At 41.4% G+C, this 21587-nt stretch overlaps 1 protein-coding gene across 2 annotated transcripts; it reads left to right on the top strand.

Annotated features, from left to right (window-relative positions):
- The first annotated feature begins 66 nt into the window (after nucleotides 1–66).
- On the top strand, nucleotides 67–11040 carry LOC130173518 (NLR family CARD domain-containing protein 3-like). Of its 2 annotated transcripts, XM_056382874.1 has the most exons (12): nucleotides 69–138; nucleotides 1503–1634; nucleotides 1745–1831; nucleotides 1990–2100; nucleotides 2225–2338; nucleotides 3698–3776; nucleotides 3922–4150; nucleotides 4928–6728; nucleotides 6854–7027; nucleotides 7697–7870; nucleotides 9996–10042; nucleotides 10209–11040. In XM_056382874.1, exons 2-12 carry the CDS (start codon nucleotides 1546–1548, stop codon nucleotides 10760–10762), a joined length of 3459 nt encoding a protein of 1152 aa, XP_056238849.1. In that variant the 5' UTR covers nucleotides 69–138; nucleotides 1503–1545; the 3' UTR covers nucleotides 10763–11040. The 2 variants fall into 2 exon arrangements, with proteins under 2 accessions (XP_056238850.1, XP_056238849.1); XM_056382875.1 differs by lacking the exons at nucleotides 9996–10042; nucleotides 10209–11040 and adding an exon at nucleotides 7963–9969 and having other exon boundaries at nucleotides 67–138.
- Nucleotides 11041–21587: the final 10547 nt, after the last annotated feature.

The following is a 21587-nucleotide window of genomic DNA, read 5'->3' as shown; positions in this document are numbered from 1 at the left end:
GTGTCTGTCCAATAACTTTCTGGTCTTTATCTGACTCTTGGTAAACTGCTCCCACACATCGCTCTGGGCGTTTCCCTGTTGAAGTTTAGTTTCACTTTTGACTAATGTTGTGACGCAGATTATTTTCTCCCCCAGGAGGTAATGTGAACAGCCTTTAATGTTTTACTCGTTACACCTTTCTTTGCTTGTGATATCTGGCGCTCGGGTTGTAGTAGTGTTACTATAATGATAGTGTGACTGAGTCAGCGCTGTAAACTGTAAAGTCCAGAACAATATTAAACTGTTCGCCATGTTGTTTGGATATTTACAGTACAAGCGGTGGAGTAAGAGTAGAAGCAGAGTTAGTTGATGGTCAGGCGCAGTAGTTATTGCTGTGTATCTCCACTTACTGATGACTGGAGGCAGCTTTTCCCGCATCAGTGAGCCTGCGGTGAGCCGCTGCTCTCCCGCTGTCTGAGCCACTAAATGCGGTCTGAGCTCGGCTGGAGAAAAAAGCTCTGGCTTTCTCTGTGGGTGAATGGCTGTCATTAGATTCACACTACAGGACTGGTGTGCACAGTGTGGCGGGCTGAGGGGCTGACAGGGTATTTAAGGCTCTATATGATGTTCAGAAAGACAATTAACACCGCATCTAATGAGTCAGAGGCTCATGGTTCTCCTCCAACGGGAACTAGTGTTGCAATAATTAGGGTTCAGATTCTTCAACAGTGGTGGAGAGGAACTGAGTACATTTACTCAGCACAGTTCTGAAGTAGGTCTGCTTTAGTATTTCCATGTTCTGTTACTTGTCTCATGTACCTGAGAGATGTAGGGTAACTTTTCAGTTTGTAGGTTGTAGATTAAAAACACATCCATCAACACATACATGATTAAAGATGAAACTACAACATGTTATTACAGTTATTAGGAATAATAAACAATACAATTCTATTTTCAGCCTAAACAAAAGATTTCCTTCTTTTCTCTGTGAAATCTGATTATAACCTGAATATTTCGGGGTCTTTGATTGTTGCTCTGACAAAACAAGACGTTTGAAGACGTCATCTCAGACTCTTGAGAAACTTGAATAGATAATTTGTTATTGAACAAATGATTAATCGATAAATGGAGAAAATAACTGTCAGTCGCAGCTCTACAATCTTTTTTATATTTTTTAATTTTCATTGTCAGTAAATTGACTGAATGTTATAATATTGGGGCTTTGAGGTGAAATAAATTCAGTCCCAGTTGTGTGGGAAATAATCAGCTGTAGCTGGGCTGCTCTACACTTCACTGCAGCTTCATTGTGCCGTCTCGTGGACTGATAGTAGAATTACAGCAGCTGATGGCAGCTTCCTCTGCCTCACACCTCTGTGTGACTGCATTCAACTGACACTGATGTGCAACAGAAGAAGAAGAGCCCATCAGTGGAGGAGCAGCTGACCTTTTCACAGGAGAAATTATGTAAAGGGGGATTTCAATCGATGTGTAGATGAATGATTTGTGTTTCTTTCCATATGAAGGTAGAGAGTGTGTGTGAGCTGATGTGGATGTGAACTCAGCAGAATGGATCAGTGTGAGGCCAGAGAGGAGGGAGCCCCTCCCTCTAAAACCACTCTGTGTGGGGAACATGAGAGCCAGACCAGAGCTCAGAGGTGAGATGAGGATCTCTAACTGTCCATGACTCTGTGTCAGAGCTCAGCACTCAGATCACTGCACCATCATTATTCACACTCAAAGCTCTGTGTGTTGTGTTGTGTTGAAGCCCAGAGCAGCAGCACACACCAGACTCCGCTGGACCTGGACCTGGACCTGGACCTGGACCCAGCTCTGCATCTGTGAAGAACAACTGGTCAATTAATCCTCATGAGTTCAAACAAGCTTAAGACTTTAAAACTGACAGAAAGGCATTTCACACCAAACATTAGATTTTGTGTTGTATACAAAGACTGAACACATTTTCAGTTTTTTATCCAACATGCACATTTATCTGTTCTTTTTCTGTTGCAGGATCCAGCAGCAGCGACCAGACTCCCCTGAACCCAGCTCTCTGTCTTTAAAGAGCGACTGGTCGAAGGATATTTTTACTGATTTTAAACGACACCATTTACCTGTCAATAAGTCAGTTGTTATTAGCGTTTAAATGCAAAAATTTTTAGTATTTTATACGTATATATATTTTTTATACCATTTCATGCAGAAAAAACATTTACTGAACAAAAGCTTTGATTTGTTTTTCTTTCAGGATCCATCAGAGACCAGACTCTATTGGACCTGAACCCAGCTGTGTGTCCTTCAACAGTGCGTGGTCAAAGGATATTTTTACAGATTTTAAACAACAGCATTTATCTGATACAGGGTAAGTTCTCAGTATTAAAGAGAACCCCATTATTCTTTTCTGAGCTTTCCCTTTCCTAGTGTGTTATACAGCTTTTAGCTTTTAATCATCTACAAAGTCACAAGGCTCAAAGTACACGCCAGAGGGAGTACCTCTGTCAGGGCAAAACACACTTTTCTCATTTGCATGAAACGCCTCGTTGGGGTCCCGGCCTTTCTTCCTAGACCTGTTGTCATCAGTAGATCCCTCTGTGCCGCCGACCTGCAAACAGAACACTCTGTAAGCTTTGCACAGCAGCACAGCACACAACTACTCAAACGCACAGTATGCAACTTCTGCCTCCAGGGTCTCTCAATCAGAATAATAAAAAACAGATGAAGTTGGATGATGTCATGAAATAGCGTGGGATCATGGGAGTTGTTGTCTTAACCATCATTACAGTGAGCTTCTCCTCGTTTTGATTCCTTCAGTGTCAGTGGTTGAGGAAATCAAACAGACCCGGTGATTAGAACCGTTACAAACACTGAATAAAGCAGAAAACACACTCCTCTTTTAATGAAGTTGACGTAGTAACTTGGTGTGACCAAGAAAAAATATGTGTGAACATTAACACAATATTTGCATTTATTTCATATCCCTCAGTGACAAACATTGCATTGCTGCGCAGAGCACATCATTTTTCTAGGTTTTTTAAACAACAGCTCCGATGCCTGGCCAAATAGGAATGCCCGTGGTGCTCGTCCATTTATCGATATTCGTATACCTGCAGCCAGGTGCTTCCCTTTTCAGTCAGCTTCTCAGGTCAGTTCTGACCTGAAAAACAGATGATTGTTGCATGTTGCATTACATGTGCTGGAAACACATGTAATTTAAATTAAGCTTAGTGCTCAAAGCTATTATCAAAGTCACAGAACAGTTAATAAGCATAGTAAGAAGAGGAGTTGTTTTACATTGTCTGTGCAATATCCACCGTGTCCCTGTCGAATGTAATGCCATGCGTCTCCCTCTTTCTGTTTGTCTGCATGTTAGCAGAAAGAAGAGGTACAGGGGAGTGAGTAGAGAGTAGTTAATCAAGTGCGGCTGACACCATTCTGATGGATTAGAAACATACAAATAAAATGCCAAATATACTTGGGCACCTGTTAAAATACCTGGGCGGCCAGCCCAAGTAAAGTCTATGTGTGGTCGGAACCCTACAAACACTGAGCTGAAAGCTACAAACAGCTCAGTGGGTTGAGCAGGACTAGTAAACCTTTACTACTGCAGGGAGTCGTCTGATTCCCTGTTCACATCCAAACATGACTTCATGGACTTTTACCTTTCGTCTGTCTCTGTGTGGAAAGACATAATGTGAGCTTATTCTTCATGATTCCTCCGCAGAGTGCACCAGGAGAGCTCAGAGGTTCCCAGTGGTCAGTCTGCCCAGCAGCATCAAACACACCTGGACTCCATATTTATGGTCTGTACATGTACAAAAACTAATTTCACATCTGTTCTGTTGAAACTAACCTCCCTGCTCTCCCTGTTAGACCAGTGGACTGTCAGTCTGTCCAACATGGATCAGATGTTTGATTGTGTCATTCATATAGTTTTTTTTGTTCCAGCTGATGGAGGAGAACATTAGCACTTTTGTGAAGAACGAGTTGAAAAAAATCAAGAGGGTTCTGAGTCCAAATTACCCAGAATGCTTAGAGAGTCAGGGGGAGGATGAGGAGGTGTTGGGCGATGAGGATGAAGAGCAGAGGAGGAGCAGCAGAGAGGCATTTCTGAAGATCACAGTGAACTTCCTGAGGAGACTGAAGCAGGAGGAGCTGGCTGACTTTCTGCAGAGCAGTAAGGATTTCTCTAAAGATTCAACATGATGGATGGGACATTTACTAACGTCTCAACACGTGGGGAAATCTGTTCACATATAATTCTTTAGGGTGATCAAACCATTGTATTTTCTTTACAAATCGGTCATAGATTTTATTTCTTAATTATTTCGTTATGTCTTTCTACAACAAAATCTAAACAGTGTCCAGTTTCTGATGCCCTGATGATGGATTAGTCTCCAGTAGAAATGTATGAGAACTGGGCTTGGCTGACTGTCAAAGACCTCCCTCTCTAACTGCCTCCACTCCTCCAAAGACATTTCTTCAATTTGTCTCTGCAAAAAAAAACAAACATTTTTATCAACAACATTATATCATAGGCCAGTGGACCCTCAATGGCCTCCCTCAATGCACTGAAGTCTCTGTCACTTTAAAAATAAACACAGCTCAGACTCTGTCCTTCCCACCACTGTAAATTTCAGTTACAAGTGTTACATGCAACACCCTGATTGCTGTCCTGATGCAAAGCTAAATTAGCTTAGCTGCTAGTGTTATACTATCTTCTCATCGAGATAGATATAACCAAATAAATGCAGCCTCTACAAACAATGTTAAGAATAATTATAAACTATGTAGTATAAATCCTAAGCTGTAAACATTGTTACTGGACATTCTGTTGTTACTGCAGGGGGTGGTAAGAATAAGTTAACAGTGTAAACTTGTTTAGAGGCTCACTTGACCCTCTTGCGGTTTATACATACCTACTTTAAGAAAATATGCATTTGTGTTCTTTCAGAATCTCCTGTTATGTGCCAACCTAGACTCAAATCTAATTTGAGGAAGAAGTTCCAGTGTGTGTTTGAGGGGATTGGTAAAGCAGGAAACCCAACCCCTCTGAATCAGATCTACACAGAGCTCTACATCACAGAGGGAGGGTCTGGACAGGTCAATGGTGAACATGAGGTCAGACAGATTGAAACAGCGTCCAGGAAACCAGATAGACCAGAAACAACCATCAGACGAGAAGACATATTTAAAGCCTCCCCTGGAAGAGATGGACCAATCAGAACAGTGATGACAAAGGGAGTGGCTGGCATTGGGAAAACAGTCTTAACGCAGAAGTTCACTCTGGACTGGGCTGAAGACAAAGCTAACCGGGAGATACAGTTCACATTTCCATTCACTTTCAGAGAGCTGAATGTGCTGAAAGAGAAAAGGTTCAGCTTGGTGGAACTTGTTCATCACTTCTTTACTGAGACCAAAGAAGCAGGAATCTGCAGGTTTGAACAGTTCCAGGTCGTGTTCATCTTTGACGGTCTGGACGAGTGTCGACTTCCCCTGGACTTCCACAACACTGAGATCCTGACTGATGTCACAGAGTCCACCTCAGTGGACATGCTGCTGACAAACCTCATCAGGGGGAAACTGCTTCCCTCCGCTCGCCTCTGGATAACCACACGACCTGCAGTAGCCAACCAGATCCCTCCCGAGTGTGTTGACATGGTGACAGAGGTCAGAGGGTTCACTGACCCACAGAAGGAGGAGTACTTCAGGAAGAGGTTCAAAGACGAGGAGCAGGCCAACAGGATCATCTCCCACATCAAGACATCACAAAGCCTCCACATCATGTGCCACATCCCAATCTTCTGCTGGATCACTGCTACAGTTATGGATGATGTGTTGAAAACCAGAGAAGAAGGACAGCTGCCCAAGACCCTGACTGAGCTGTACATCCACTTCCTGGTGGTTCAGACCAAAGTGAAGAACATCAAGTATGATGGAGGAACTGAGACAGATCCACACTGGAGTCCAGAGACCAGGGAGATGATTGAGTCTCTGGGAAAACTGGCTTTTGAGCAGCTGCAGAAAGGAAACCTGATTTTCTATGAATCAGACCTGACAGAGTGTGGCATTGATATCAGAGCAGCCTCAGTGTACTCAGGAGTGTTCACACAGATCTTTAAAGAGGAGAGAGGCCTGTACCAGGAGAAGGTGTTCTGCTTCGTCCACCTGAGCGTTCAGGAGTTTCTGGCTGCTCTTCATGTCCATCTGACATTCATCAACTCTGGAGTCAATCTGCTATCGGAAGAACAAACAACCTCTCAGACGTCTGAAACAAAACAAGACAAATCCGCAGAGACAAACTTCTACCAAAGCGCTGTGGAAGAGGCCTTACAGAGTCCAAATGGACACCTGGACTTGTTCCTCCGTTTCCTCCTGGGTCTTTCACTTCAGACCAACCAGACACTCCTACAAGGCCTGTTGACACAGACAGGAAGTGGTTCACTGACCAATCAGGAAACAGTCTTCTACATCAAGAAGAAGATCAAAGAGACTTCCTCTGCAGAGAAAACCATCAACCTGTTCCACTGTCTGAATGAACTGAATGACCATTCTCTAGTGGAGCAGATCCAACAGTACCTGAGTTCAGGAAGTCTCTCCTCAGAAAAACTGTCTCCTGCTCAGTTGTCAGCTCTGGTCTTCATCTTACTGTCATCAGAAAAAGATCTTGATGTGTTTGACCTGAAGAAATACTCTGCTTCAGAGGAGGCTCTTCTGAGGCTGCTGCCAGTGATCAGAACATCCAAGACAGCTCTGTATGTATAGCTATAGATAGCTGGATTTGTTGATAATTAAATGAAGACATAACTATCTTTTCAACAGAAGACAAATAAATAACTCATGGTTTCTTTTTCTTTTTCTTGTTTTATTTTCTCTCCAGGTTGAGTGGCTGTAACCTCTCAGAGAGAAGCTGTGAAGCTCTGTCCTCAGTTCTTAGCTCAGAGTCCTCTAGTCTGAGAGAGCTGGACATGAGTAACAACAACCTAAACGATTCAGGAGTGAAGCTGCTTTCTGCTGGACTGGAGAGTCATCACTGTTCACTGAAAACTCTCAGGTCAGCAGTCATCAACCTGTTCAACTGATGACCATTTAAAATCCGATTTACATTAGTGTAACAGCTGTTGTTGCTAACCTGTGTAGGGTTGTATCTGCTCATGTTTTGTCAGAGGACATTTACCAAAAAATCATGAAAAAACTAATTTTTCCAAACTACGAGTTGTAGTACAACAGAGAGAAGACCACTGATGTGTGACATGATTTTTGTGACACTGCAATATAAATATATTGTTATAACAATTAACTTTTCACATTATAAGGTGATACTGACCCCTTTTAATTTGTGTGGCATAGCAGCAATACACTTCCATACAACTGAACTGAAACAAGAAATATATATTTGTATACATAATTGACCAGCTGGGTAGACATTCATGTACAGCAACACAGTGAACATTCACCATCCGCTGAGGGAAAAAGGAGAAAGACACATCCTGACAATATTTGCCATTCAGTTAGTAGGCGGGGTTTCCTAATCAGGTCTACAGGGGCTGGATCCCTCCCAACTAGCTAGCAACAGTGACACCCTCTTTTTTTTTTTTTGGTGGAATTTTCACACATCCATGTTAACATGTTAATGTTTTAGCTCCAAGCACCACTTTGTCTAGGTCCAATTTCATAGAGCTACCACCATGACTATAGACTGTTGTTTTGTTTTGTTCTGCAGGCTGTCAGGCTGTCTGGTCACAGAGGAAGGCTGTGCTTCTCTGGCTTCAGCTCTGAGCTCTAACCCCTCCCACCTGAGAGAGCTGGACCTGAGATACAATCATCCAGGAGACTCAGGAGTGAAGCTGTTGTCTGCTGGACTTGAGGATCCATACTCAAGACTGGACACTCTCAGGTATGGAGAGGCCTCCCGCAGCCGCAGACATTGTCTGTTAGGGGTTGACTGAATAATATGAATGAGAGAAAATTCTGCCTCTGTCTTTTTAGTTAATGATTGTTATGGCCTCCATAACCAAACCAGAGGCTCAACTGGAAAATGGAGCATATAAAGGACGGCAACACAAATGAGATGCCAAGAAAGAAATAATCATAGAAATTTTAAACAAAGCAAACCCTACGAAAAATACTTAAGAAAAACGAAAGAGGGTTGAAGATCCCAGCGCAAAAGAACAACAGGGGCCACGCAACGGGCTGTGAGTCTCCCCCCTAGACTGCCTAAGGAAAACTAACTCAACCAAAACAAAAAAACAATAACTGGACTACTGGTGATCTCCAACCCAGAAAATAAAATAAGAAACTAAAACAACAACCCAAAAACCAACACTCAGGCTGGGAAACAAAGAACTACTTGGGGAGAAGAGTCAAGAAGTTTGCAGACACAGTGTAGCAAGTGAGGTCAGCTCTCCTCTCTTCTTCTCAGGTCCCCCCTTTTCTGTCTGGATGTTAATCAGAATCAGGTGCTTCACTCCTACAGGAGAAGACAGAAGGAGTGCCAGGCAAACAACAAAAAACTATATACAAACTATATAAAAAACATATACAGAGCCGTGTTTAAAAAAGATGAGTGTAAGTCTTTTGTTTCACAACATAAACATTTGTTGAACATGAAAAGGAAATGTGTAGGTGGTCTCCAAGGAGTACATTAAATGAAAAAACATGTACAAATCTCTGCATGTTAAAGTAGCTGTGAATATATTTTTCTGCCCTCTGACCCTGGATTAGATTAGTTCAATCTCTTTGCAGACTTAGATTCATAAGATATTTAGCCTAGTTCAGTACAAAAACATTTATTATCCATACATCCATCCATCCACCCATTCCTCCATCCATCCATTTTCTTCAGCTTATCCAAGGTTGCGTTGCCGTGGCAGCAGGTCAATCAAAGTAGTCCAGACGTTCCTCACTCCTGCAATATTCCAGCTCCTCCTGGGGGACAGATGTGATAAATAATCTCTCCACTGCGTTCTGGGTCTACCCCAAGGCCTCCTACCAGTTGGACATGCCTGGAAGACTTCCAATAGAAAGCTCCCAGGACGCATCCTGACCAGATGACTGAACTAGCTCCTTACAACGCAAAGGAGCAGCTGCTCTACTCCAAGCTCCCTCCAGATGTTAGCACTCCGTACCCTATCTCTAAGGCTGACGCCAGCCACCCTGCAGAGGAGACTCATTTCAGCCACATGCATGCATAATCACTACCCAGAGCTCCTGACCACCTTCCAGTTCAGCTCCCTCTTCATTACAACGGTCCGGTACAATGCCCATTTTACTGCTGATGCCACACTGATCCACCTGTCAATCTCCCACTCCATCCTACCCTCACTCTTGAGCAAGACCCCAAGATACTTAAACTCCTTTTCTTGGGGCCAAACCTCCATCCCAACCTGAAGAGAACTATCCACTGTTTTCTGGTGGAGAACCATGGCCTCAGACTTGGAGGTGCTGACCCTCATCCAAACTGTTCCACACTTGGCTGCAAACCACCCCAGTCAATGCTGAAGGTGGTGGTCAGGAAGTGGAAGCAGGGCTTAGTCCAGGCTGTATTCACCATGTGGGACAACTGCCAACCACTGCAAGTGGAAGGGGCACTTTAAGGAACTCCTAAACCCAACTAAAATGTCTTCCCAGGAGGAGACAGAGTCTGGAGATCAAGAGAAAGCCTTGCACATATCCATGGCAGAGTTCACTAAGGTAATCAAGAAGCTCCACAGCAGCAAGGCGGCTAGAGTAGATGACATTCGCCCTGAGATACAGAAGGCTCTGGACATTGTATCTGGCTTGGTTGACACCACTCTTCAATGTCGCTGCTCAGCCTCCTGGGGGAAAGCCTATTTCAGGGTGCTGGAAAAGAGGTTCTGGACGATTGCCTAATTGTCTGTCTTGTCTAGATTGTCTAGTATAATAATTAGTTAAAACTGTGCTTGAACCTGACATCTGCAGCACAGGACTTTTGAGATTCTGAGATTTGAGATTTAAGTGTGTTTGTCAAAATGAACTTATGGTTGTACCCTTTCTTTCAGGGTGGAGCCTGCTGGAATCCGATGGTTGAGACCAGGTCTGAGGAAGTGTAAGTGTGTCTTTAATATGATTCATGAAAACAAAGCAGCACATTCAACCATTTTTAACTATCACATCACTCATTCAGATCACTGACATCATGGGTCATCATCAACCTGTCAATAAATGAAGCAATGATAGATTAATAACTTCAGCTGCGTTGTTCTCTCCATCAGATTCCTGTGAACTCACACTTGACACAAACACAGTGAACACAAACCTCAAACTGTCTGACAACAACAGGTCAGTGACATGGGTGGAGGAGGAGCAGTCATACCCTGATCATCCAGACAGATTTGACCGGTGGCCTCAGCTGCTGTGTAGAACTGGTCTGACTGGCCGCTGTTACTGGGAGGTTGAGTGGAAAGGATTGGTTCATATATCATTGAGCTACAGAGGAATTAGCAGGAAAGGAAACAGTAAAGACTGTGTGTTTGGAATGAGTGATAAGTCATGGAGTCTGAGATGCTCTGATGGTGGTTACTTTTACTGGCACAATAACACACAAAGATCCATCTCCTCTTATTCCCCTTCCTCCTCTTCCTGCCCCTCCATCTCTAACAGAGTAGCAGTGTATTTGGACTTTCCTGCTGGCACTCTGTCCTTCTACAGAGTCTCCTCTGACACACTGATCCACCTCCACACCCTCAACACCACATTCACTGAACCTCTGTATCCTGGGTTTAGGTTCTGGTGGTCTGGTTCCTCAGTCTCTCTGTGTTCAGTGTAGCATAGAGAGTCTTCTTCTGTTAGAGAAACTTTGTCATTGTTGAACTCTTTCACCCACACACATTTTCAGATTAATGTATTAAGTCAGTTTATTTTTTAAACTCCTCTTCATTGTAAATCTAGTCCTCTTCCAGTCCTTCAAAGACAGAAGCTACAATTATTACAGGATAAAAAGGATTTGACTGAATGTTTTGTTTTGACTCTCTTGTTGACTACTTTTTTTTAAGATGATGAATCTCATTATCTTGTCATTTCATAATAAAAGCATCATGAAGAATATCAGTGTTTGGTCTTCCTCTGAATCTTAGGACAAGGAAATACTTAGGAAGTACTGCCAAAGTTTGTTTGAAAGGTCTGAGAAAAGACTAGACAGTCAATGAAAATGGTCTTTAGGATCTCAGTGTTTCACAAAAGATAAACCTGTCAAACAGTCAGGTTTATGTCCAGAGCAAAGACTGAAACGTTATAACAAAATTAGGTTTACAATGTCTTTGTCAAGAGGCTCATTGTAGTTGATGACTCTCTAGACGTTTTGAGGTTATTAGTTCAATCCTGGGACAGAGACTCACAGTGGATCCGGAAAGTATTCCCACCCCTTCACTTCCCCCACATTTTGTTATGTTACAGCCTTATTCCAAAATGGATTAAATTCCTTTTTTTTCTCATCAATCTACACACAATACCCCATAATGACAAAACGGAAAAGGTTTTTTAGAAATTCTTGCAAATTTATTAAGAATAAAAAACTGAAATATCGCATGTACATAAGTGTTCACTCCTTTTGCTATGACACTCAAAAGTGAGCTCAGGTGCATCCTGTTTCCACTGATCATCCTTGAGATGTTTCTACAACTTGATTGGAGTACACCTGTAGTAAATTCAATTGATTGGACATGATTTGGAAAGGCACACACCTGTCTATATAAGGTCCCACTGTTGACAGTGCATTTCAGAGCAGAAACCAAGCTATGAAGTCAAAGGAATTGTCTGTAGGCCTCTAAGACAGGATTGTATTGAGGCACAGATCTGGGGAAGGGTACGAAAAAAATTCTGCAGCATTGAAGGTCCCTGAGAGCACAGTGGTCTCCATCACCTGTAAATGGAAGAAGTTTGGAACCACTAGAGCTGGCCGCCCAGCCAAACTGAGCAAATGGGGGAGAAGGGCCTTGGTCACCTCCAGCGTTCCTCTGTGGAGATGGGAGAACCTTCCAGAAGGACAACCATCTCTGCCGCACTCCACCAATCAAGCCTTTATGATAGAGTGGCCAGACGGAAGCCTCTACTCAGTAAAAGGCACATGACAGCCTGCTTGGAATTTGCCAGAAGGTTCTCTGGTCTGATGAAACCAAGATTGAACTCTTTGGCCTGAATGTCATGCGTCACGTATGGAGGAAACCAGGCACCTCTCATAACCTGGCTAATACCAACCCTACGGTGAAGCATGGTGGTGGCAGCATCATGCTGTGGGGATGTTTTTCAGCAGCATGAACTGGGAGACTAGTCAGGATCGAGGGAAAGATGAACGGCGCGAAGTACAGAGATCTCCTTGATGAGAACCTGCTCCAGAGCGCTCAGGACCTCAGACTGGGGCAAAGGTTTACCTTCCAACAGGACAACGACCCTAAGCACCCAGCCAAGACAACGAAGGAGTGGCTTTGGGAAAAGTCTGAATGTCCTTGAGTGGCCCGGCCAGAACCCAGACTTGAACCCGATTGAACATCTCTGGAAAGACCTGAAAATAGCTGTGTAGCGACGCTCCACATCTAACCTGACAGAGCTTGAGAGGATCTGTAGAGAAGAATGGGAGAAATACCCCAAATACAGGTGTGCCAAGCTTGTAGCTTCATACCCAAGAAGACTTGAGTCTGTAGTCGCTGCCAAGGGTGCCTCAACAAAGTACTGAGTAAAGGGTGTGAATACTTATGTACATGCTATATTTCAGTTTTTTATTTTTAATAAATTTGCAAAAATTTCTAAATTTGGAATAAAGCTGTAACTTAACAAAATGTGGGGAAAGTGAAGGGGTGTGAATACTTTCCGGATGCGCTGTAATTTTGAGAGCCAATGTCCAGGCGAAAGACTGAAATTCTCCAAGAAAATAACTTGTTTTTGTTTCTCTCAAGCTGATGGAAGACTTGTCCAAAGTTTTGAGGTCATGGGTTTTATTCCTCAGTGGATTCAATGAAGTTTAAAGTCTACTGACATTACAACAGACTGTGTGATGAGCTTTCTCAGTCTTGTTCGCCTGATGTCTTTAACTTTTTCTGATTTCTCATTGGTTCCCAAACAGGGAATATTATATCACGTTTACTGTTAGCAAAGAGCAAAACATTCAGGTAGCAACTTCAGTTGTAGCTGCCGCTGAGCGTCGCTTTTGACAGTTATAATGAACAACCATTGTCTGAGGCATGTCAGCTGATTATATTAGCTGTTGCATATATTCAGTAAGTAACTTGATTGCACCTCAAAATGAAATATGTCTGTTGTCTGGTTAAAGTGCTCTGGTATCAACTCAATCAAGGAACCTCCACTCTGTAACACCACTGTACAGTGGCTTGAGTGTTTTTATAGTGAATTCTTTTCTCTCTAGCAGATCAGTTCAATTTCAGAAGTCACGTTCTTCTAGTTAAACTTTCATTCATATCATATTAATATTTGAACCTTATTAACTTAATAGTTTTGAACCAAGACCTTCAATGATCTAATCAAGTACCTTGTGACAAATAGGGTGTGTCAAATTTAGTAGTCTACAGCTGGAATTTAAATGTCCTGGTACATATTACATACAACATTTAGGAACTAAATCAGACTCAGTAATCTATCATTAGACATTGAAACTATTCAAACATTACTTCCAGGATTTGTTGAAGTTAAGGATATTTGATATCAAATTCAGGCAACGGTGTTGACTTCTTCTCTAGCTAGAAACCTCATTTTACAGGGGGGAAAAAAAAAAGAATCATGTTAAACCACTTTGAGACACTTGGTGGCACTGTTGCACTATGATTGAAACAGTCGAACACACTGCAGCAAGTGTGAACAAGATGTAATACCCCTCCACTCTTCTTTCAGGTTGTCCATCATGTCCTGGATCCTAAACCTCGTCCCCATCTTCTACTTCTTTCCCTACATCCCTCCATGTTTTAATCTGTGGTTTCAGACATTTTTGGAGACATCATTACCCTCTTCTCTTTTACTCTCTGTTTCTAACAAAAGCACATCACCCTGGCCTTTCCCACTTTGATACTCACAGTCAGGATTAGATAGAGGAAGACATACATATGGTACCAAACTTGGCATATTACTAGTAAACAGTGTTTTGTCATGGGAATAGAGGGAAGGCTGGATGATTAGACGAAGGGATAGATGGACTTTGCCTCACCTTTCCCCACATTGCACTCAGTGTTTGGTGATGATGGACATGAGGGGATTGTTGTGCAAGGGGAAAGGAGGAAAAGACAGAGGAAGGAATGGATGGGATGGAGTTATGGATGGATGGCAGGGAGGGGGAGAATGAAGAGCTTGAATGTCAAAGCTTAGACAGAAAAGCGTCAATCAGGGAAAGATGGAATAGGTGGATGATGGTGGGTAGAGCAGGAGGGGGTGTTGCACTTTGCAGAAAAGTCACAGTTACATATATATTAGTCATAGTAAAGCTATGTTGTCTGCCACCTTCTCACTCTTTTCCTAATGTCTTTAGCTTTCATCTTCTACTTTTTTGTCCCCCTCCATTTTCTCTGGCACAGTCTTTCCTTTAAAATAATCTTTCTTCTTCTCTCTCCTCCTTTATTCCCCCCGCCCTCCATCTCTCTCTCTCTCTCTGTTGTGATGGACTGCTGTGGTTTACAGGGGCTTTCACTACAGATAAGGTTCTGGCTCAGGCTGCACGTACAGTTTGCTTTCCAGGAGAGACCAATTTGCGAAGCATTTCAAGTCAAAGGTCACTAATTTCAATGAAACCTCTTTAAGGAAAATAACATAGAATATATATAATATATGTGGAGAAGATTTATGAGAGTGTTGTGTTTTCTTTATCATTAACAGCTTGGTTTGTTTCAAGTTTATAACCCTACCTGTGTATACATTCCACTCTTTGCAGTGTGCAGAAGGCTTAAAATACCTAAAACAGAATAAATCAGACAAAGTAAAATACATCTATCTATCCATATATCTATCTATAATCTACATCATTATATGTATTTCCCAGTTGTGTATTCATTTACTGAGCCATAATTATATGAAAAATATTTGTTAAATGACATTTCTTTAGGCTTTTATCTTTAAATGTCCTATGTAACACACAGGTTAACGGTCTATTTTTCTTCAGTAAAAAAGGTCTACACTACAAGGTGGCTGTTCAAATACACATACAACAAACATACCACGCCAAACAACTAAACAACTGCTGCTGCAGCATCTCCTGAGCAGAGTGTCAACAACATTTGGTGGCTGTGTGTGTTTGAACTATGCAGTGTGTAGCAGGCAACATCCACAGCAAGTGACTGTGTTGTGTCCCGGTTCCATCATGGCTCAATCCACAGTCAGTCATCCACAGTCCACTCAGTCAATCCACGGCCTCTCTACTCAGCATGTGTGCCCACCGGGTCTGTCATGCTCTGCTATCTGGCAGGTCTTTTTTTGACAGACCGGCATGTGTCTCTGAAGCATGAAATTAATTTGACAATGTACATAATTGACGCATGTACTTTGTAACATTTAACCTTTTGTCTAGCTGATCAGCAGGTGGGCTTTATTGTGAAGTAGCTATAGGAAGTTTAAGATGTACAGTATAATATATCTCTGAGCTTTGATTTGATTCTTCTTCATAATAAAGGTCTACACTACAAGCTAGCTATTGAAATGGGTGAATGGGTCCAACAGCATGTTTAACACTAACAAAGGTCAGCTAGCTTAGCCGATTTTGCTACTGACTCTTTAGCACAGCTAAACCCCCATCTGCAAGTAATGTAGCAATGTTCTGTTGCTGTTAGATGCTAATATTACGCAACTTCTTTCAGTTGTTGACTTGATCCAGTTTCTCTGTGGTGTGCCATGACGTGTGTCTCCAGGTTTGAGGTATTCTCCCCAGTAATTTTATAGCTACAGAACTCTCCTGATAATACTACACAAACCAGTTTTTCTCTCAGGTATGGTGTATTTGCCTTTTTTCTGACCAAACTCCACAGCTGCCATCAGGTTCTTTTTCTGTCACAGTGTGTTGTCTGAGCTCCTACATTTGTCAAGTACATTGCCAAACACACTGTTGGCAGTGCGTTCATGGGTACACTCCTAGTCTATAAAGGACCTGGGAAGATGATTTCGGCTTGCAGGAAGAGGAATGTGCAGCCCAGCTATTCAAAGACAGACATTTTATCTAGTGAACATCTTGTGTTCTCCATGGGGTAAAAAAGGTTGTTGATGAATATATTTTTATCACATTGAAATTAACACTACTCTGAAGTGCCTGTCTATAGAGTCTGAGATATCATAAGTTTGCTTTGGGCATAAGGGGCCAAGTGGTTTGATGTTGTTCCTCTAGTGGCCACAGTCTTTGTCAGACAGTACAGTATCTGTTTTAAGGCATGTCAGATGCATGATGGATGCCTGATGGACTGGCTGAGACATGTCATCAACTCGCACCATCCATCTGTGCACTCTTATTTTGAAGATTCATCAAAGCAAGCTCTCGCAGGACCACTGGCTTTTTCATTAATTTTAACCTTTTATATTTATTCCAAACCTGCACCTACAGTTTTCCATCAGCCACTGTGTCCTGCATCATTTCATCCTGCGCTCCAGTTGGCTAGTTTGCAGACATATCGTGCAGCAGCCGTCACATCGGTCCTAAAGTTTGTGCTAAAGTTTCTGGCACTGAGAGAATTTTGACACAGGCTTCCTATGGTTGGCAAAGTCCCACACTGCACTCTTGGACCATTGTTTTGGATTATTGACCAAAGATTTCATCACTTTCTCTTATAAAGCCAACTTTCCTTTGGGACAGCCCAAAGTCACATTGTGTCTATGGACCTTCAGGGACTCAAGAGTCACTGAAGTCATCAGGATTAATGTTCTGTTCTGCTGCTAGGAGCTTACAATCCACTTGAGATCCCTGTGGAGGCGGTGACAGAAGTTGGACTGGGTTGGCTGGGGCTGTAGATCTTTGTTAGGTACTTAATGAGACGAGTGCTTATTCTAAACTTTTTATCCCTTGTAGATTATACTGTTGTTGTGGTGACAGGTCTTTGCTGAAGGCACATAGGAGCAAATACTGTGAATTACTACGGGAAAAAAAAACAAGAATATATTAAAAGCAATAGAAGGCAATCCTGAAGACACCCTCCTGTTTGCTGTTGAAAACATATCTCCCTTGACAATACACTTCCCATGGGAAACCACTTCGCAGATACGTAGCTGCTGCTCTAGATTTTTAGTATGTCTTCAGTAGTTAAAGTCTAACTTTCTTGTTGCTTATTAAATATTTTTTGTTGTTTCTACCTAAATTGTCACTGCTGTCAGATAAGATGAGTTTATCTTCATCAGTGACTTCTATTTTTAAATTGTTGCTGCTGTCAAAATATGAATTAATCTTCATTTAACACAACATGAGCCAAGATGTGAAACGTGATGACTTTTGCTTAGAAGATGTATGATAACGCTTTGTCAAAACCTTGTATATGGCTCGAAAGCCTATGGTCAAATCCAGATTTTATTTTTATTTCAGCTGTATTTACTGTAATATGATCGCTCAGAGAGAAGGTTGGAAGAGACAGAATATCTTTGTTGTTTAGTTTCTCACACAGCTCACAGCCTCCGTCTGGGATCCACAATAGTTTAGCCTTTATTTACTTCCAACTCTAGAACATAAAAGACTGTTATTAGAGGCAGGTTTTTATTCTTTAACTCCCTCTGTTTGATATCTATAATTGGTCATAGCGGTATTTTAGTGCGAAGCCTCTTTTTCAGACGTTCCTGTTTTGCTATGTTAAAGTTACTGCATTATGTGTTAATACTAACTCAACACTTCCTGTAACTGTTTCAGTCAGTGTGCCGAAACCCTTTATTTCTAAACAGAACTTGTATTGCTGTGCTCCAGCAAGCATATTTTCATCGTTGCTGGTGTTTCTGTTGTTTACATGCTATTATGATCTGCTAGCTTCTTTAGCTTAGCAGTTAGTGATGACTTCTCTCCCTCCCTCTCTCCTGCTTTCTCTGCTCAGTGTGCCTTATGTTTAGTTATTCCTCTGCCTCCTTTATTAATAATGATAAATGTATTGAAAGTAGTTCATTTGCTGTAATGGAGGCGAGGCTCAGTGTATTTGAAGTGCTCCTCCTCTTCCCTGCAGTTCCCAAGCAGCTGGGAAACCAGAGCAGCTCTGTAGGCTGCCTGTAACAAGAGGTGTAGCTCTAAGCCCCCGGTTGGCATCCATATACAGTCCAGTATATATATATATATATATAGAAATACAGAATATAGAAATACATTTACTGGTAAAGATAATAGGATTTCTTTGAAACCTGTGGGATCACCTCTGTGCAACACCATATCTGAATAATTGAGCTATGTAAAAATGTTTTAAGACACATATCCTAACTACAGCATCATTGGACTGTTAGCTTGGATTTTGTCTTACTTTTTGAAAGGGCTGTAAAATCAAAGGATAAGTCAGCCATGAGTTTGCTTGACAACAGACAAAACAACAGTCAATCTATCCCACAAAAAGACCAAACTAACAATGTTTTGGTCTGTTTCTTGATACTCTTTGTGACACTCAGGCCCTAATTGTAAAATGTACTGCAGAATAGATATGATGTAATTTGGCATCTCTGCTGCCTCACTATGTGACAAGCCAAAATATGCAACAGGATATACGTATATAATAGATTCCAATGAAGATGTACATCTTTAAATAAAGGTCATAAATATTTAATTTGTATTGAAATATGAAATATAGTAATTTCTCTTGAACAGGTGGGCACTATAGTTCTTAAATGTTTTTTAACACAAACAGGAGGAATGGTTTTGGTCTTTCTTTTTAAATCAGTCAGTTGTTTAAATACCACAAATCAATATTTAAGGATTGTTATAAAAATGTGTAGTCGTGTGATTTTGCAATTTTCCATTTGCTGCAACACAAACTGCTTTCACAGTACCAGGTTTTACCCAGCAGCCATCCTGCCTCAAAGAGCCTCATTCATTACCACCTTAATCCAGCTCTCTTTTCATCATGGCGACCAATTAAATGCTCTCACACTGAATCCTTAATATTATAACTTTCACTTTCTGCTTCTGTTGCTCCCCCCAAACCCTCCATACCCCTCCCTAACACATACAACAATGCCTTTCTTAAGGGCGTGCTTATTGTGCATTTAAATTAAGCCTCATTCAAACAAATAAGCACTTGGACATGACTCATTACACAGAGCCAAATTGGTTGTTCCACAGGGCTGTGTTTTACCCCGGTCAAACAGAGAAATTGTTCTGGGCTCAGATTGGATTTCACAATGTAATTTGATCTCTAAACAAGAAAATCCAAATTTGAATTAGTTATTTTGTAAGCTTTCACTGCTGGCACTTGCCACGAGGAGAAAAGGGGAAAAAAAACTGCTAATGAATGATTTGCACTTTGTTATTGGAATTTATTTGACTCTGTAATTGGGGCATCCATTTGCAATTTCAAGAAATTTGTTTCAATCGATTTGCTTTTTCAGGAACAAATCAACACCAATACTGTATTACGTTTAAATGGGATACAAAAGCTCCAACTGACTCAGTTTTCATTCTTTTCTTTTCTTTTCTTTTCTTTTTTTAAGGTAGATGTCACATAAATTCTCCCCAGAGATGGTTTTGTAATTTTAGGTAGTTCTTATCACTATGTTCAAGTGTTCACTTTTATATAGGTTTTGTTTTAATTACTTATTTGATGCTTTAAATTGGGAGTATAACAGCATTATCAACTATGATTGACTCATTATTGGGTTGGGTGGGTGTATGGGTGGGACCTTGATGCCATAGCTGTACAAGCAGATCACTAACGTGCAATCTCTGGCTCCAAATGATGTCATCAGCACAAGATGGCGGCGCTTGTAACCAAGCTGTTTCGACATAATATTTGTACAGTGGGAGGAAGTGGAGACACATCGTTTATATACAGTCATTGGTGTGTCACTACAAGCAACACCTTCCATATCAAACGGCCATTTGACTTGTTGTTGAAATATTTTTCAGTGCAGCTTAGCAACATCTCTAAAAAAAAGACAATCAAAAAGGTTTCGGTGTTGTCAGACCTCAGCAAAGTTATTACTGAGAGGAATGACGGCCAAAAACAAATTGCCTGAACACTTATTGAAATATGAGTCAAGTTAAGTGCACATATTTCCTCACCATGTTGATCTAAGATGAACTTGTCACTTCTGCCAAGTCTAGTTGTAATAATGCCTCAGCGCCATCCATCCTCTCTCTTCTGTCTTATTTCACCACCGTCTGCTCATCACAGTGTAGCTACTCTGACTCTGTGATATAGTTCTGTTCCTCCTAACACTTTTATCAAATCACATATACTAATACTACTTACTTACCAATGCATTACAGCTTTTGGATGTTGTAGGCTTCAGAGGGTAGTGGTACATAAAACCACTGGATACTGACTACAAACTACTACAGTTCAGGGTTGTGTGATTAATAATGCATCATATTATCTGAAAACCAACTCACTAGAAAAAAAAGGATTATTTCATTTTCATTTTTCAAGAAAAAAGTTTACAGTGCAATATCTCTTTAAGTGGTAAATTGTAAAGAAAGATGGTCTCATGTTTAAAAAAAATAATGTCCAGTGATAAGGTCTCATTCTACATTTATTTTCATGTGAAGTACTCAGTGCATATCATTTTTTTTATTGTAAAGCACTTTGAATCTCTTGTATTAAAGGTGCTATACAAATAAAGTTTATTATTATGATGAACAGTTCAAAATTTTTAAAAAATGAACTTGAACTAGTTCATTTTCATCTGTATGAACTGAATTTTGAACTACTTCTTAAGTGTGAACTGGCACAACACTGCCCATGACTGCTTCCTATAACTTTTTCTAATGATAAATAAACATACAGAAAAACAGGACTATATTGGGCTGCTCACACTGGTGGTACAGACTGCATTACAATCACAGCAGGAATCCTTGAAAACACAAACTGTCTACCCCCAACTGCTACTGCTGCAGAAGATGGTACACTGCCGCGGGCTCTCTATTTAGTCATCTGCATAATTCAGTGGCGAAAATGCAGGTCAAAATTAATGAATCTCATCATCTAATGTGCCTGGGAAGTTAACTCTGTCTCACCAGCCCTCCATTTCCGCCGGACCCTCCCTCCTCCTCTTCTTTTCCCTTTCTTCCTTGACTCCTGTCATCCGTCCGTGCTTTTTCTCCACCCACCTTTTTTGTTACTGTCTTTACTTCTCCTCCATTTCTACTTTTTTTGTCATTCAATATGTGACCCTGTTAGCAGGAAGGATTAGCTGGACATTTGACAGTTGCATTGTTCTAACACACACACACACACACACACACACACACACACACACACACACACACACACACATATACACACTCGCACACAAACGCTGGTACTAGCCTTCATAGCAGATGGTCAGGCTAATTGGCTGCTCTCTCAGCTTGGTTGCCCCTGTGCCTGTGTGCTGCTTTGTTGGTGTGTGTGTGTGTGTTTCTGCGTGTGTGTGTTTCCAAACTGCTATGTTGCTTTCTTTAGCATGTCTATGACGTGTATTTCTGTGTGTGTTTCTGGGTGTATAGATAGCAAGTTGGGTTTCAT

The sequence above is a fragment of the Seriola aureovittata genome, chromosome 8 (assembly GCF_021018895.1).
Source record: "Seriola aureovittata isolate HTS-2021-v1 ecotype China chromosome 8, ASM2101889v1, whole genome shotgun sequence".
NCBI classification, from domain to species: domain Eukaryota; kingdom Metazoa; phylum Chordata; class Actinopteri; order Carangiformes; family Carangidae; genus Seriola; species Seriola aureovittata.
This window is presented reverse-complemented; position numbering and strand designations above follow the sequence as displayed.